General features: G+C 37.2%; 1 protein-coding gene across 11 annotated transcripts in view; it reads left to right on the top strand.

Moving 5' to 3' along the window:
* The window catches only part of KTN1 (kinectin 1 (kinesin receptor)), a 106,169-nt gene that overhangs the window by 49,638 nt on the left and 37,914 nt on the right, over window positions 1-18,617 (top strand). For 9 of the 11 annotated variants that reach the window (XM_014529254.1, XM_014529255.1, XM_014529258.1 and 6 more), the window contains 11 exons: window positions 5,105-5,139; window positions 6,954-7,044; window positions 7,732-7,800; window positions 8,875-8,912; window positions 9,557-9,647; window positions 9,795-9,863; window positions 11,186-11,223; window positions 11,885-11,975; window positions 12,051-12,119; window positions 12,977-13,014; window positions 17,580-17,670. In XM_014529254.1, the coding sequence (XP_014384740.1) occupies window positions 5,105-5,139; window positions 6,954-7,044; window positions 7,732-7,800; window positions 8,875-8,912; window positions 9,557-9,647; window positions 9,795-9,863; window positions 11,186-11,223; window positions 11,885-11,975; window positions 12,051-12,119; window positions 12,977-13,014; window positions 17,580-17,670 (720 nt within the window). The remainder of the gene's footprint in view (window positions 1-5,104; window positions 5,140-6,953; window positions 7,045-7,731; window positions 7,801-8,874; window positions 8,913-9,556; window positions 9,648-9,794; window positions 9,864-11,185; window positions 11,224-11,884; window positions 11,976-12,050; window positions 12,120-12,976; window positions 13,015-17,579; window positions 17,671-18,617) is intronic. The other 2 variants (XM_014529253.1, XM_014529259.1) reach the window with 1 other exon arrangement.

Here is an 18,617-nt window from a genome sequence, read left to right as displayed (position 1 = left end):
GTAGAGAGAGAATGGGGTGGTATGCATGTAGGGGAGGTGGGCAGAGAGAGAAACATCAGTTGGTTGCCTCCCATATGCACCCTGACTGGGGATTAAACACACTCCTCCTAGGTATGTTCCCTGACAAGGAATTGAACCTGAAACTTTTTGGTGTACAGGACAATGCTCCAACCAACTGAGCCATGCAGTCAGGGCTTATAGATGGTTTTTGATTGTGTTAATTCTTACCCAGAAAAGTAGAATGTAGTTTTTGTGAGTTGGTTATTAGAGATTCTGGAACACCTACAGTGGGGCCTTGACTTACGAGTTTTTCGAGATACGAGCCGTCTCTCGGCCGATTTTTTGCTTTGAGTTGCGAGCTAAAATTCGGGTTACGAGCCAGCTTCAGATACCCCACCGCTAGTTGGCGCAGCGAACGTCACAGTGAACGCCACAACATCAGCCCAGCGTCATGTGTCTCACTCGTTCACTTTTTGATTTGACATACGAGTAATTTGAGTTACGAGCTCCATCACGGAACGAATTAAACTCTTAAGTCAAGGCCCCACTATATTTCAATATGTAGTTTTAAACTTTCTAAATTAACTTTATGGGAGATTAAAGCAAATGCCTAGAAACTTATCAATCTGTCCTAGAGTTCCAGTATTAAAGATGCTGGTAAATCGTATTTAGGTTTAAAAGAAAACCTGAATTTTTAAAACTCTTTTGACTCTTGTTCGGTACTAAAAATGGTAATTCTCTATCATTAGGCAAGAGTGAAACCACTAGCCTTTAGGCTTTCTTTTTCTTAAAGGTAATATGATGCCCTAAAACTGCCATTTTAATATCTTATATAAACTATCACATGTGAAAGTTAATAAATATTAAAAAATATATTTTTAAAAATCCTCTAATTTCTACCTTATTTAGTCAGCCTTTACTGTGAAGTTTCTGTGTGCATTTAGGTATTGTTAAAATAACAACTTTCAGCATGAAATGAAATTTTTAAACGAATAATAGTTGTATGAAGTTTTAGAAGTAGTCCTCAGAACAAAATTTCATAGTAACATTTTTAAAATTTATTTAAAAGAATTATTTGATAAGAGTGGAAACTCATTTTATGGTACTAACTTAAGATTTGCTTTTTAATAATTCTTAGAATTTTTCTCTTCTGAAAACTCTCTTTTTTATTTTAAAATATTGTGGAAAGCATATGACTGGTGTTATGTTTTTGGTTGTAGTTCTGACTTATCTCGTCTTGGCAGACCAAAGAACCACCTCTTCGACTTTTTTCTGGTCATTTCTTTGTTATTGCTAATAAAAGAAGAGATAAAGATTAGTATAATGTTTTTTCATTTTTACCTTTCTTTAACCCCTTCCTACCCAGCAGTCAGAATTCCAAGTGACAGTTGAGAGATGAACAGTTCAGTTATTTAACAAAATGTAGTCCTTTTGCCCCATGGATTTTTATCCTGGAGGAAAAGATTGACCTTATTGAAACAGAAACCAACAATGGTGCCAGGTTGTTGTTTCTTAAGGTGTAGGAAGCAGAAAGACAACAAACACCAGGTAAGGGAACCTGTTTATACACTAAAGAAGTGAAAGCTCCATTTATAGATGATGCAAATAAATCAGTCACAAAATCTCGTTTATTCAGAATAAAATAAAACTTTCTGGGGATGAGGGTTCTTACGTGTCCTTTTTTTTTTTTTTTTTTTGCACATACTGACTTTTTAGCAAAGGAGCAGCACGACTTTTTATTTTATTCTAGTAGATTTTTAAGATTCAGTGATCAAGATTATTAAGTAAAAACGATGGGAATAGGCAATTTTTACTCCTTGCCCTGCTACCTGGTTGTATTTTACTGCAGACTAAATCATTATTATATAAGATATAGTTTTGAAAATTAGGTAGGGAGGGAAAAAATTGGATTAGATTTGATCAATAATGTATAAGGTAAAAATGTTGGATAGATGCTAATTGGGCCAGTTTGTACAATTGAATAGTGAATGAGCAATTGACCAAGAGTACTTATTAAACTGTGATCTCCTTAAAGGAATTCACTTTATTATTTACTAATTGAGTACATGCTAGAAACTATGCTATATGCTGAGGCTGCAGAGATGGATGAGAATTGGTTCCTGTCTTCAAGACAGGTTTAGTGTGAAGATAGATACATAACACAGAAAAATGTGATGAATAAAATTCTTGAACAGATTAGGAGGAGGAGATAATGAATTCTATTTGAAGGAGGGTGAGGGTGAAATGTGCAGAGAATAGGGGACAGCTAAATGTGATTTTGAAAAAGGGCCATGAACTTGCCAAATGACTAAGAGGACCATTCCAGGTCTAGTGGATACAGTATTAAATGTCATGACAGTATATGGTAAAATTGGTATATTTAGAGCATATTAGAGAACTGCAAAGTATGAGGTGTAAGGAGTAGAGAGTCAGTAGGGCCTAATAATGAAGAACTTTGTATGCTGTGTAAGGATCAGGAACTTGATTTAGCATATAGGTATGCCATTGAAGGGTGCTGTAAGAATAAATAAGCATTTTGTCTAGCATTTTAGATAGATCAGTGTGGTGACAGTAAGGTGTTCAAACATTGAATTTACATAGGGGAGAAGTATGTAGGACTAAAAGTAAAATACAACTGAATGGTTAAGGTGAAGATAACTTGGACTTAATAGTATTGTCTTTTTTTCCAATCTTCACCAAGGACATGCTTTTCATTGATTCTAGAGAGAGGAAAGGACAGGGAGAGAGAAACATCGATGTGAGAGAGAAACATTGATCTGTTGCCTTCCGTATGTGCCCTGTCCAGGGATTGAACCTGAAAACCTTTGGTCAGTGCATGGGGATGACACTCCAACCAACTGAGCCACACCGGCACGTGCATGCGTCCGTCCTTCTTCCCTTCCTTCCTTCCTCTCTCCCGCCCTCTCTTTTTTCTTTCTTTCATTTTAAAATGGAGCTTTAATTGACACTAACATTATATATAACATAGTGATTTGATATTTGTGTAAATTATGAAAAGATTACAACTGTAAGTGTGGTTAAAATCCATTACCATGCATAGTTACAAATTTTGTGTTAAGTCTTTATGTGAGACTTAAGATGGGCAAAAATCATCTTGACAAAAGATGTAAACTTACTGCATGATTTATTTTTCATAGTTTATAGATCTGATTAGAGACCCAGTGCATGAAAATTCATGCACTCGGGGGGTAGGGGGTTGGGGGGAGTCCCTCAGCCCGGCCTGTGCCCTCTTGCAGACCAGGAGCCCTTGGGGGATGCCACAATCTGGCCTCCTTCTACGGGAGGCGACCTGTGGGCCAATCTGGGGACAGTGCCAGCCGGAGAGCAGTCTACCCCTCCCTCCAATCGCTTCTCCACCACTGCCAGTCGCTGCCATCCCTTCCCTCTGCCCCCTGATCGCCGTCCCTTCCCTCTGCCCTCTGGCACCTGCCTTGGCTAGCCTGGCACCACCCCGCTTGCCGGCCCCACCCCCTGCTGACGGCTTGTTCTGCCTTTTGGTCAATTTGCATATTAGGCTTTTATTATACAGGATTTAATATATGTTTGACAACTCTTACCTCCTTTCTGATGGTAGGAAGAATTTTTCCCATTTGGAAGTTCTTTGTGTACTTCTCACAAAATAATCCTTATGGATTAGAAGCAGGGAGAAGAATTAGGGTGATGTGATAGTTGAGAAGAGTAAAGCTGAGAGCCTAATCTAGGGAATAGAAGAAAAGGGGGTTAATTTTAGAAATATGTAAGAAGCAGAATCTTAGGATTTGGCAATGAAAATTGGAAAAATTAATAATGTTTGTGAAAATGGTTGTAATAACATTGGGAAAAAATTAAGAAACTTAGAGAAATTAGGAGAAAGCAGGTAGGGATGGGTGGAAGATAGTGTTCAAGGAAAAAGACCCTAAACCTGTTTTGTCAGGGTGTCTAGCTGCCTGAAGGCCTGGGGATACTGAGGGGAAACTCTGCTTCTGGATACACAATAAATTATGACCATGAGGACTTCTGTATGTATGGGGGGATGACAGGAGGGAGGCCAATGTCAGGGGTCAGTTGTATTTTATTGCAGACTAATTCATTATTATATAAGATGTAGTTTTGAAAATCATGCAGGGAGGAAAAAAATTGGATTAGACTAGACCAGTCGTGTATAAAGTAAAAATGTTGGATAGATGCTAAGCTGTGTCAGTTTTGTGCAATATTGAATGAGCAATTGACCCGTTGCTTTTCATATGTGTCCTCACCAGGGATTGAACCCAAAACATTGTCATGTTTTGTTTTTTTAAATGTATATTTTAAAATTGATTTGAGAGAGAGAGAAAGGGATGGGGGTGGAGAGAGAGAAACATTAATGTGAAAGAAAAACATCAATTGGTTGCCTCCTGCAAGCACCTCAACTTGGGACTGAACCTTCAACCTGGGTATGTGCCTTGACCAGGAATCGAAGCCATGACCTTTTGGTGCATGGGTTGATATTCAGCCAACTGAGTTACACTAGCCAGGACTACATGTCATGTTTTAATGATTTACAAGGAGGATATGTTCATATGTTGCTTCTGCAATTTATAACTAGTTCTATATATTGGTCTGGAGGGTAGTTATATAACCATCTACATGTTAAAAAATTCTTGAGTTGTACATAGGAGTTTTGAACTTGCCTATATAAATGTTATACCTTAAGTGTTTAAAAAAAACCCATTTATAAAAAGAAAGAACAAAGCCTCCTTCCTGGCCTTAGAACCTTTGATTTTTTTTTTTTTAATATATGAAGAACTGAATTAATTGATGAAAAGGAACTAAGGCACATTCCCTTCTTATCCTTAAGATTTTCTTTTGTAGTAATTAAAGAATTATATACTAACTCACTTTACTAGCCCATTTTATATTTCATGTTTTTCTGTCTTGTGTATCTGCTTCTCTTTTGTATTGTGTTTGTAAATTATTTAATTATTAGCAGTCTTCAAATATGGATCATCTTACTAAATTTTGAATGTAATTAAAACAATTTTTATAGAATCCTATTTCAATGTTTAAACAAGTTTTACCTCATGCAAAGTTGGTGAATTAAACTCTTTGGTGATTTTTATTTTAGCCTAATAAAGATGTTGTGGAACAAATGGAAAAATGGTGAGTTTAAAATTTTCTTTAGATATTTTAATGACTCACTTCTACCAAATTTGAGATAACAATTATTTATACTAATAAAAGGGTAATATGCTAATTAGATCGGATAGACCAGTCGTCTTCCGGACATCCTTCTGGACAAAGCTGCAGCGGCTGCGAGGGCCGAGGAGGGCCGGCAGCCGCAGCAGCCAGCAGTGGCAGCAGCAGCAGGGTGATGGGGGCATTGCCTTCCCCTGATCGGCCTGGTCGCCTCCTGCAGAGGGAGGCCAGACTGCGACTTAGGCCCCCACATCCCCTGAGGGCTCCCGGACTGTGAGAGGGGGCAGGCCAGGCTGAGGGACTCCCCCCCCCCTTCCCCACCTACCCCCCAGTGCACGAATTTTCATGCACTGGGCCTCTAGCTCATATATATATACACACATATATACATATACATATACATGTACATATATACATACGTCTCACTGGTAGCTATGATGTGCACTGACCACCAGGGGGCAGAAGCTCAATGAAGGAGCTGCCATGACGCGCACTGGCCATTTAAAAATAAACGGCACCATGGACCTGGTGTCGACAAACCAACACTCGGTTTCTCCCAAGTGTTGCCTTCCGTATGTGCCCTGTCCAGGCCCTGCCACCACCCTGGAGGGACACCCTACCAAATCGCAGCCAATGCTGCCAAGACCCCGTGGCGCAAAATGTGGCCCACAGCCCAGCCGAGTCCAGCCCGGAAATGGCCTCTGTTGATGCTGGGTAATGATGTCACATAACAATGCCTGGCTTCCTCTCCCTAGTGACTAGCCTCCTTGGAGTTTCTTCAGCCCAGGAACATGACTTGCTTTATAGCCAGCTGCAAACATTTTACACTTTAACCATATGTCTGTGAAGCGTTTTCATGTGCCTCATCCCATTAGATCCTCAGAAGTCCTGGAGTAGGTAGATAGGAGTCTTGGTAGAATCCTATTTTCTTTTCATTAGCTGGAACACGGAGATTTAGAAAGTTTAGAAACTTGACCCGACTGAAAAGAAGTAAGAAATGGTGGACCTTGAAAATGACTTCAGGTTTTCTCACTGTGAAGAATATAGTCAAACACTGCTACAGTTAAAACATTTTACCCTTTGTTCTCCCTGTGTGATCTACAATAATAATCTGCTTTGTGTTGATAATTACTGCTGTGTTGCTGACAATTACCTGAAAGAGAAGTTGGGGTGCTTCACTGGGCTGGAAAAAGTTTAGCTAAATCAGAAAGCAGGTCTAATTAAGCAAATTTATTCTGTATATATAAAAGGCTAAGTTGACTCACGATACATATAAAGCTCTTGCTGGTGCCAGTCGCATGCACGTGTTTCGATCTGTCATTGTTGATCGTGAATTTGGTTGACACTTGTATTATAGAGAAAGGGTGAAGAGCGCTATTAAAATATTTCTTCTAATTAATTTACTTTCTATGTTCACTAATCCATGCACCAGGACACTAGTTAACTGTATTAATTAAGGTTCTCAAAATTCTTTTTGTATTTCACAGTGGAAGATAGTGGTATGCTATTGATTGATTTGGGATTACATTAGGTTTGTGGGTGCCATGCGTAGCAGTGATTTATTTGTTTAGGCTAGCATGTAAACATGCATTACTTGAATACATTTTACTTATTGGTAAAGAAGTACCCTTAGACATTAATCAAAAAGTCTCAGAAACATTTCTAGAATTAAATTTTTATAAGGAACAATGGACATGAGTAATCCATGTAAAATACTTAGGAATGATATCATTCATTTACCTTAAAAAATAGTTCATACATATGTTTTATAATTTCAGCATTCAAGAAAAAGATGAGAAGTTGAAGACTGTGGAAGAATTACTTGAAACTGGACTTATTCAGGTGGCCACTAAAGAAGAGGAACTGAATGTAAAGCACTTTTAGATTTATTTTCCTGTGGTTATTCAGTGAAGGGGTTTCACTGTAATTTGTGTAAGATTTTTCCCATAGCTTTTAAACTGCATATGAGTTAACTACATTTTATTACATTTATGATTTTCTTTCATTAAATTTAAGATTTTATTAAAAATACAAAAATGCATGGTTGATTATGGCATTCACTGCCTTAATGAAGTAGATACTATTGTTACGGTTTGTAAAATATGCTCTCTCACCTCCATCTATGCTCAAATTATAACCAGCGGTAATAGCAGACTTCATAAGTTCATGAAGTAGTATTGGAGGCCAGAGAAAGGAGAGACTACAGTTCTGTTTTATGATTATCATTAATGAACTCAAGTAGGATAAGTAGTGTTGCTGGAAGAAATAACTTAAAAGTTGTATTTGAGTTTAGGGTGACAGGTGGTATAGTATGTGGTTGTGTGATTGTGTAAACATAAATAGAAATACTTTTGGGGATAATTGAATTAAAAATCGATTTGGCTAGCTCTAGAAGTTACAGAATTGTAGACAGACATGTGAAAGAAGGGAGATTTCTGGGCCTTCCAGAGAAAAAAAGAAGCAGTTAAAGAAAAATGAGAAGCTAGTTTATTTTGAAGCAAGCTATTTTTCCCCCAGAAAATAAAAGTATGTTCTGCTTATGTGTCTTTGAAAAAGGCAATAAGAACAGAAAACTCATCTTTGACAAAAGAAGTTCAAGACTTAAAGGCAAAGCAAAATGATCAGGTAAGGAATTTAATAGATTCTACAACCATTTTCTTTAAAACAATGGACAGGCCTGTTACATTCAAATGGAGCCATTCTGTTATTTGTCTGTTCCTTCCTTCTCCAAAGTGGAATTTGTCAATTGTAGTTTTTTGTGAATGATTAGTGACTTGATTATCAGTAATAAAGGCAGCAGTTTAATTGGATGCTGACTATATCCCAAGTATTAGGTAGAGTATTCTAGATAGGAGGTCATTGCTTTTTATGACAGGATAAAAGGGTTGAGTATACAAATAGAAAGTGAGACTCTAAATCAGTGATGGCGAACCTATGACATGCATGTCAGAGGTGACACACGAACTCATTTTTTTGGTTGATTTTTCTTTGTTAAATGGCATTTAAATATATAAAATAAATGTCAAAAATATAAATCTTTATTTTACTATGGTTGCAAATATCAAAAAATTTCTATATGTGACACGGCACCAGAGTTAAGTTAGGGTTTTTCAAAATGCTGACATGCCGAGCTCAAAAGGTTCGCCATCACTGCTCTAAATCATGGGTGGGGAACCTTTTTTCTGACAAGGGCCATTTGGATATATATAACATTCGAGGGCCATACAAAATTATCAACTTAAAAATTAGCCTACTATATTTGTTCAAACATTTAATTAACTCACCCCTAATGCCTTGGCAGGGCCAGACCAAATGATTTCTCGGGCTCTATGTGGCCCGCAGGCCAGATGTTCCCCACCCCTGCTCTAAATAGTAGTAGAAGGGGTTACCTGATTTAGGTAATTTTTTAAGTTGTATTTTCTCTTTAGTTGGTTAGAATTATTTAATAATTTTAACATTTATGTGTTGATTTTTCTTTTGGCCTATACTTAACCATAAGTAGCCTTAAAGCTGTTTACTTTCAAAGTGCTTTTCATTTACATAATTATGATGTTAAAAGCTAGTAAAAATTAATTCTTGGGTTTCCTTTTCCTATTTAGATTTTGGTATAGTGGAAAATTTAAGGATAACATACTTTTCTATTTCTAATCCATTTGTATTTTGAGCAAATTACTAACTAGGATGCCTTGTTGTTTCCAGGTTTCTTTTGCATCTCTAGTTGAAGAACTTAAGAAAGTGTAAGTGGTGACATATTAAACTGGTCTTCCTCTTTTAGTCCATTTGCTTAGCGATGTATGTTAGTTTAACTTTCACTCTAGAATTTTTCATTGATCAGATAAGCTGTGATTTCCCTGGTACAACGTGATGGTTAAAAAATGTATTTCCATAATTGTTTCCATTTATTTTCTTAACTTACAGCAATGCATTGTTAATTTTCTGTTTCTGTGGTAGGAACTATTAAAGAATAGGTTTTATTAGATGGGGAGATAAGTTCCTTGCTTGTCTCCTTTCTGAGATGTCTATAAAGTTTGGTTCACAATTGTGTGTAAGTTCTATCACAGCTTTTGCAGCCCTAAGAGCCAATATTATTGAGAGGAACTTGATTCTCTCTGCTATTCTTCAGGGTACACCTCATATTCTCTGTGTACTTCTGAATCATGTCACTAGCTTCTCCTTATGTGCATAGGCTTCAGCTACTTGATAGTTACTGATTATTTCTCATTTAGAAAGAGCTTTAAATATTATTTCCCCTTCTGTCTGATATGTTGCTATTTTACTTTAAAACGGGAGAATTCATTTGGTGAGCTTATTCATGATTTGGTGCTGTTCTTAGTTGGTGATGGTTTCTATTCAAATTTAATACTCCATTTCTTTATCTAAGAATTCATGAAAAAGATGGAAAGATCAAGTCTGTGGAAGAGCTTCTGGAAGCTGAACTTCTCAAAGTTGCTAATAAGGAGAAAACTATTCAGGTATTGGGAGTGAGAAAACTATGCTTGTCTATTTGTTTATCAACTTTAGTGAATACCACGTAATTTCATGTGTTTGTCTGTACATTGCATTTTATGTCAATTTCTGTGTTTCCATTGTCCAATCTTGTCTGTTTTGTCATTGTCAAGGATTTGAAACAGGAAATAGAGGCTCTAAAAGAAGAAATAGGAAATATCCAGCTTGAAAAGGCTCAACAGGTAAAAATCCCAGAGCCATACATAGTCAGATTTGTTAGTGTATGTGTATTTATAAGCTACTTGGTTTTCTTCTTGTTACTTGGAAAAAATCTTTTAGTCGTGTGATGTAAGTATATTGGGTAATGTGCTTTTTATTTTTTTGCCTGATTTGAGAAAGCATTCTTGATATTTAATCAATGAGTCTTTGAACTGTTAAAGATTCCTTTTTAGAAAGTTTTCTGTATTAATGTTTCATTTTAGTTTTCCAACTTAATACATGAAACACTTGGTAAATCTTTTTTTAACTTTTTTCTTAACTGCGTGGACTGTAATGTTTTGTTACAGAATAGGTATTGCTCAACCTTTGCCTTTAGGACAGTGGTTCTCAACCTTCCTAATGCCGTGACCCTTTAATACAGTTCCTCATCTTGTGGTGACCCCCAATTTCATTGTTACAAATTGAACATAATTAAAGCATAGTGATTAATCACAAAAACAATATGTAATTATATATGTGTTTTCCGATGGTCTTAGGCGACCCCTGTGAAAGGGTCATTCGACCCCCAAAGGGGTCGCGACCCACAGGTTGAGAACCGCTGCTTTAGAACAAAGTACAGATTTCATATTTCAGAGGTAAGAATGGTTACTGGAAATAGATGGGTTTTGTTGAATTTAATCCAATAAGGCTTCATTGAAAAAATGGTGAGGCTGCATGGAAGAGATTCCAATAGATTGATTCAACAATATTTTTTGAGTTCCTCCTACTTGTCAAAGGAATATGTTAGTGATTGAAGATAATGTGTTGAAGGAAATGGGGTATGATGAAAGATAAAACTCCTCTAAATACAGATTGAGAGATCAGGAAAGTTTCCTCCTGAGGAATTGATATCTAAGCCAAGCTCTGAAGGGGCTATGGGGGATAAAAGGTACTATAGAACTGTGTCGGATAAGAAAATGAGATTAAAGAAGGACACTAGAATGCTACTGAATAGTTGGCCTTGAAGACTGGGAAAGAAGAGCTCTGATATGGTAGGGAGGTATGTGGACAGTTTAATGTTCTAATTTTCACAATTACAGAAGTATTACATTATTTAGAGTTAGTTATTCATAACTATATTCCTTGCCACCACCTGCCTGCCTACCTTACATTTTTAATTTGTTACTACTCTTACTGTGTCGTTGGAATCAAGAGATGACAAAATCAAAATGCATCTTATTTTGGCATGAATAATTCATCGAGATTTTTGTAATTTAGAATGTATCTGTGTTTATCATAAAGCTTTAATAAGGTAAGTTGAAAGGATTATGAATGCTTTTTCTCTGCTTTTTTCTTTGTATTTCAGTTATCTATCACTTCTCAAGTTCAGGAGCTTCAGAACTTGTAAGTACCATTTCTTTAATTTCCCTTTAATATTTCTTTTCAGCAAGTTAAATATAATCATAACAAAAATTATAGCTTCTTTTTACTTGATTTTAAGTAATATTTTAGGTAATATCAAATTATACCTCAAAAGGCCTAAGGTCTTAAGTTTTTATTGGAATTTAACCTATAGGTTTTTATTTATCTATTTATTTATTTATTTATTTTAAGGGGAGTGGGGATATAGTGGAAAGTTGTATTTTTTTTGATTTATAACCTGAATATGGCCTTAAATTGAGATGATCCTCTTTGACCATTTTCATAGCCACTGTGAAACTGGCTGTATACATATTTCAAAACCAAACCAGTTGTAATAAGCTGTCTAAATTTGCTGGTATTGACTTAAAGAGCATGATATGGAGTGGGACTACAACTATCCTAGTTTAGTCAATATCTGGATCTTCAGTGATAGATGGATTTGATCATCCTATGCTTTTTAATTTGATTTATTCATCCTATGTTTTTTAATATGATATCTCCAAAATCTTGCATGTTTAACTTTTAATTTATTTAAATTAGCTTGAACTATAAATATAAAATATATCTTTCCCAGTCTCCATTATTTTTGCTTTGTGTAGTCTTATAACATTTCCATTGATAGTTCTTCTTAACTTACTGTCAGATTAAAAGGAAAGGAGGAACAGATGAATACCTTGAAGACTGTTTTAGAAGAGAAGGAGAAAGATCTAGCCAATAGCGGGAAATGGTTACAGGTGAGAAGATAAAGACAAAGAAAACATCCTTTTTATACTTGAATATCAGTTCAATTCATACCTATTCTTTTTCAGGATCTTCAAGAAGAAAATGAGTCTTTAAAAGCTCATGTTCAGGAGATAGCACAACATAACTTGAAAGAGGTATAGTATAAGCAGATAACCAGAATATTACATAAAAATGACTGTATTAGAAAGCAAAGAAGGTAATCTGTTCTCTGAATTTCTTTGCTTAAAAATTATTGTAAAACTCATAGACGACACAACAACAGTATGGTTACCAGAGGGAAGGGGATCATTAAAGGTAAAAGGAGTTAAATATATGGTGACGGAAGAAGATTTGACTTTGGGTGGTGGGCACACAGTGCAATTACAGATGATATATCATAGAACTATACAATCAAAACCTCTGTAACCTTATTAACGAATGTCACCCCAATAAATTTAGTATTTAAAAAATTGGTAGGCTTTATAATATTACTGATGTGGAATCAGAATGTTATTTATTTAATTCAGTATTGATTAATAAAGATGTGTTTTTAATCTTTAAGCAAAAATTATTATTGTGCCACAGTTTTGTTGTTGATAAAATAAGTTAACTTTTAACCCTGTCAAGTATGTTACTGCTTGATTTATCAACCTAAGCCTAAAAGGAATTTCTATCCTTAAATTTCAGGTGGACTCTTAAGCTCATCCTTAAGTGTCTGTGTTGAATTGATTTATTAATCTCTAATCTTTTAAAGAAATGGATATTACAGATTAAGTTAGAACTTTGTAATTTTTAATAAATTATTCTGTAAACTTAAAATTACTTTAAAAATCTGTTAATTAAAAAAACTAAAGCAAAATCTAAGGGGAAAATTTAAAATTCATTCTGTCTTTTAAATTTACCATATATAATTATGTTTTTATGTTATTGGTGAGGTATTTTACATATATATATATGTTATAGTGTCTGATCTTTTTGATGTTAGAATTGAAAATGTGAATCTGTTTCTTAGGCATGTTCTGCCTCACGGCATGAAGAACTTGAGACTGTGTAAGTATATTTTTAGCTAACATTTAAAGAGAAAGTTCTCATTATTTTTCAGAATGTGCTTGAATATTATAATGAGTTTCTTTTAAATCATTAACTTTCTGGTTAAATAGGAATTGTAGTCCAGAGGCAAATAAGCAAAGTCTCTGTTTGGTATAATGAAACATGGGCCTTTTAGAAGAGGGAACTCTTGTATACTGCTGGTGGGAATGCAGATTTGTGCAGCCACTGTGGAAAATAGTATGAAGGTTCCTCATAACATTAAAAATGGATCTGCTGTTTCACCTAGCGATTCCACTTCTGGGAATATACCCCTATATTCATAGCAGCATTATTTACAATAGCTAGGATCTGGAAGTAGCTCAGGTGCCCATCAGTATATGAGTGGATAAAAAAGCTGTGGCACATTTACATCAGGGAATACTATATGGCTGTGAAGAAGAAGAAGGATTTCTTACCCTTTAAGACAGCAGCATGGAGGGACCTGGAGAGTATTATGCTAAGTGAAATAAGCCAGTTCGAGAAAGACAAATATCACATGATCTCACTCTTATGTGGAATCTAATGAACAAAATAAATTGATGAACAAAATAGGTCTAGAGCAGTTATGGCGAACCTATGACACACGTGTCAGAGGTGACACGCGAACTCATTTTTTTGGTTGATTTTTCTTTGTTAAATGGCATTTAAATATATAAAATAAATGTCAAAAATATAAATCTTTATTTTACTATGGTTGCAAATATCAAAAAATTTCTATATGTGACACGGCACCAGAGTTAAGTTAGGGTTTTTCAAAATGATGACATGCCGAGCTCAAAAGGTTCGCCATCACTGGTCTAGAGGTATAGATGCAAGGAACAAAGTAACAGACCTTGGGGGGTAGGGGTGGAAGTGGAGGGAGGGGGAAGGGATAGGAAGAGGTTAACCAAAGAACATCTATATAATAAAAGCCTAATATGTTGAGTGTCCAGTCGTCCGTTCAACCAATCAAAGCGTAATATGCTAATGATATGCTAAGGCTGCTCAACCGCTCGCTATGACGTGCACTGACCACCTGGGGACAGATGCTCCAACCGGTAGCTTAGCTTGCTGCTGGGGTCCAGCCAATTGAGACTGAGCGAGACAGGCCAGACATACCCAGGAGCCCTCCCGTGGTCTCTACTCGGCCCTGATTGTGCACTGGTGGGGGTCCCTTGGCCTGGCCTGTGCCCTCCTGCAATCTGGGACCGCTCGGGGATGTTGGAGAGCCAGTTTTGTCCGATCCAGCAGGCCAGGCCAAGGGACCCCACTGGTGCACGAATTCGTGCACCGGGCCTCTAGTATATGCATAACCCATGAACACACATATGGCATGGGAAAGCCTGGGGTGGGGCGGTGGTTGGGATGAAGGGGCAAAAAAAGAAAAAGTGGGAGTCATCTGTAATACTACCAACAATAAAATAAAATTAAAAACAAATAAATGAATAAATAAAAAACAAATAAATATGGCCCTTTAAGTATTTTTCAGACACCTGGAGACTTTATCCTTCCCCAGCCCTTCAGACTCATTTTCTGAAATACTCTCTCTGCTTAGTATTGACTGGGGTTAAGCTTGTTGCAATTCTTGTAAAGAGAGGTAGGAATTATTTCAAATTAAGATTATTTTAGTATTTGAAAGAATAATGTTTTAATTAACCAGATGATAATTTTAATCATAACTTGATGATAAATATTGACTCTTTCTATAAAAATGACTTGCTTATTGGGGAAAATGGTATCTGTTGTCATCAGTATGCTGTGCAGAATAGTAAAAATATTGAATCTGTTTCTTATAAAAATTTTATCCATAAAGTCTGTTTTCTTAAACTAAATCAGTTTACAGTGGTGAGAAGGGTACCTGGACTTTATCTTTTTGGTCCCCTATAGTCATGGTCGGCAAACTGCGGCTCGCGAGCCACATGCGCTCTTTGGCCCCTTGAGTGTGGCTCTTCCACAAAATACCACGTGGGCGCACACGTACAGTGCGATTGAAACTTTGTGGCCCACGCACAGAAGTCGGTTTTCGGCCTGGGCGAGTCTATTTTGAAGAAGTACTGTTGATATTTGGCTCTGTTGACTGATGAGTTTGCCGACCACTGTCCTATAGAATTCCATTTAAGAGGTTTTGCTTTGATGTGATGTCATCAGTCTTTATTGATGTTTAAGAAGTGGCCTAATAATCTGTGTCTTTAAAAGTAAGATATTGAGGATATTTATTACGTCACTAGAGGCTCAGTGCACAAAATCCGTGCACTGGTGTGTGTGTGTGGGGGGGTGTCCCTCAGCCTGGCCTGCCCCCTCTCGCAGTCTGGGAGCCCTTGGGGGATGTCCAACTGCTGGCTTAGGCCCACTCTCCACTGGACATCCTTAGCGCTGCTGTGGAGGTGGGAGAGGCTCCTGCCACTGCCGCTGGGCTCGCCAGCTGTGAGCCTGGCTCAGGGCTTCTGGCTGAGCAGCGCTCCCCCCTGTGGGAGCGCACTGACCACCAGGGGGCAGCTCCTGCATTGAGTCTCTGCCCCCTGGTGTCAGTGCGTGTCATAGCAACCAGTCGTTCCGCCGTTTGGTCGATTTTTATATTAGCCATTTATTATATAGGATTGTCCTCAGGGAGACAAAGGAGATGTCTCTATTCCTGGCATTAAGAGTGCTCATTTGTAGTACATAAAATATTGAGATTAAAGTAGAGACTTCCAATATTCTCCCCTCCCCCATACCTCTTAATATTTATATCTTGTATTAGTGTGGTACATTTGTTACAATTGATGAACTGATATTGTTATATTGTTATTAACTAAAGTTCATAGTTTCCATTAGGTTTCATTCTTTGTATGTATGGGTTTTGAGGAATATATAACAACATGTATCCATCATTACAGTATCATAAAAAATAGCCCTAACTGGTTTGGTTCAGTGGATAGAGCATCAGCCTGTGGACTGAAAGGCCCCAGGTTTGATTCTGGTCAATAGCATGTACCTTGGTAGGAGGTGTGCAGGAAGCAGCTGATAAATGTTTCTCTCTCATTGATGTTTCTAACTCTCTATCCCTCTCTCTTCCTCTCTGTAAAAAATCAATAAAATATATTTAAAAAAAATAGTTTTGCCTTCCTATAAATCTCCTGTGCTCCACCTATATCTCCCTCCCTCCCCACCACTCATCCCCCAATCCTTGGCAACCACTGATCTTTTTACTGTCTCCATAATTTTGCCTTTTCTGGAAAAGTCATATAATTAAATATATAGTATGTAGCTTTTTCAGATTGGCTTCTTTCACTTAGTACTATGTATTTATTATTTGCTATTCTTTTCAGTTTTTAATCTCACTCTTTGAGTATGCTCTTTGCCATTTTTAAAATAGACCTATAAACATGTTGAAATTCTAGATTAAGGTGGGAGAAAAATAACTTTCAACTCAGCAAATATTTGAGAGCCTATTATGTGCCCTTGGTACTGGGAATACTGAAATGGCCAAAATGGCTAATGGTGTTAAACATTATGCTGGAGAGATCTGTATTTAGGATGACAAAGACAGTTGGAATTCACTTGGGCCATATATAGTAATGTTACCGACAGCCCCCTTGAGTTAGAGGGAGGGGGCTCTCCCCTCTTTGGCTCTTGTTAATCTTGCAAGAAAGATTTGAAGAACAATGACAGACAGCAGCTTTAAAACAAAGCAAGTGAATTTATTAAGAATACACTTGGCATAAAGCATAAGTAGGCAACTCAGCTAGTCTGATCACACGCCCGGTCGGGGTTCAGGGGTTTTATACCCTTTCCCCTATAGGTTCCTAAGTTCTGCTGGATATCTTCAGTAGCAAACTAGGTTTCAAAGTCTTCTTCTGCATTGTTGTAGAATGTTTGAGATAATTCCCCCTCCCCTCTTTCCTGCCCTAACATCCCCCAAATGATATTTGTCCTTGAGTTTAGCTGGCACAAATTGCATTAATTGGGTCTTTGTTCTCTATTTTTACAGCCCAGTGTGATTTAAGCTATGTATTCTCTGGTTAGGGAGGAGAAGTATAAACCATTTGCTCTCAAGTTTCCTTGGTTGGGAAGATAAGGTCTTGCCATTCACAAGCTGGCTACAAGCTGCCCAAACTGTTGGCCTTGTTTAATTTTCTTGTCTCAGTTTCCCCATTCCACTTGTCCAGGAATTTTCCTGGTTTCTTACTATCCTGCCATAGTGAGACATCTCTGTGTTGGATTAGGGAGAGCCAGATAAAATTATATGTAGCATTTCTTCAGTACAAAGGGTTGGGAATTTTAGGGTCAACTAATTATGGCTTTTCTTTTAGATTTTTCTCCTAGAGAAAGCCATACTTGCTTAAGAACTGTGAAATATGAAATAAACTGTGTTAGGAAGTACTTGACTTTGAGTTGAATAATTCTGGAAATAATTATCTTTTAAAAAATTTATAAGTTGGTGTAATATGGGAAGAAAGCTGATAGGCATTGTTTCTGCTATCTTTTTTATCTTACAGATGGTATTGGAGTCTGCTTATCCTTTTTTATGTGTATAACTAAATATAAGGTGTTTGTAAAAATTCTAGGTTGAAAGAAAAGGAAAATGAAATGAAGAGAGTGGAAAGTATGCTAAAAGAGAGGGAGAGTGATCTTTCTAGCAAAACAAAGCTGCTACAGGTGAATGTTTAATTATTGTATGAATTATTTATATGTTTTTAATACAATTTTAACTACTACAGAAGAAAACAGAATACAGAATGACTGTTCCTCCCACACAGTCCTCAAAGATGACTTTATTCGTTTGTATATCTTTTGAGAACATGCCATGCATATGTATGTATACTTAATATACTTAACTGTCTTCCATATTTAACCATACATACTTTTGTATTTACTCACCCATCCCCATTTAATAATGTTTTTGAGATCTTTTCACATAAGCACTTTTCTGTCTTTAATTTTCAATGACTTCATGGTATCCTATATAATAAAAGAGAAACATGTAAATTGACCGTCCCTTTGCTACGCTCATCAACCAATCAGGGTGAATATGCAAATTAACCCAACAAAGATGGTGGGTTAATTTGCATACACAGGCACCAGACGGAGAGCGGAAGTGAGAGAGCTGGCAGCTTTGGGGGGACTTGGCTCCCTCGGTTGCTCCCTCAGTCACTTCCTTGGGGGGATGTGGCTCCCTTGGTCGCTGGGCAGAGAGCAGAGCAGAAGAGCCAGAGGCTTGGGGGACCGTGGCTCCCTTGGTTGCTTGCAGCGTGGGGAGCACCAGGAATTCTGGGAATATAGTAGTTCTGATGGCAGCCCCAGGACCAGAAGCAGAAGCCCAGAGCGCAGGGAGCACCAGGAATGCTGGGAATTGTAGTTCTGGTGGCATACGGATCTCCTAGAAGAGCAGCGGGCGGTTCTCAACCTGTGGGTCGTGACCCCTTTGGCGGTCGAACGACCCTTTCACAGGGGTCGCCTAAGACCATCCTGCATATCAAATATTTACATTATGATTCATAACAGTAGCAACATTACAGTTATGAAGTAGCAACGAAAATAATTTTATGGTTGGGTCGCAACATGAGGAACTGTATTTAAAGGGCCAGAAGGTTGAGAACCACTGC

Source organism: Myotis brandtii, unplaced genomic scaffold, assembly GCF_000412655.1.
Source record: "Myotis brandtii unplaced genomic scaffold, ASM41265v1 scaffold675, whole genome shotgun sequence".
Taxonomy (NCBI): domain Eukaryota; kingdom Metazoa; phylum Chordata; class Mammalia; order Chiroptera; family Vespertilionidae; genus Myotis; species Myotis brandtii.
Note: the sequence above shows the minus strand (reverse complement) of the source record. Positions and strands in the feature narration are given on the sequence as shown.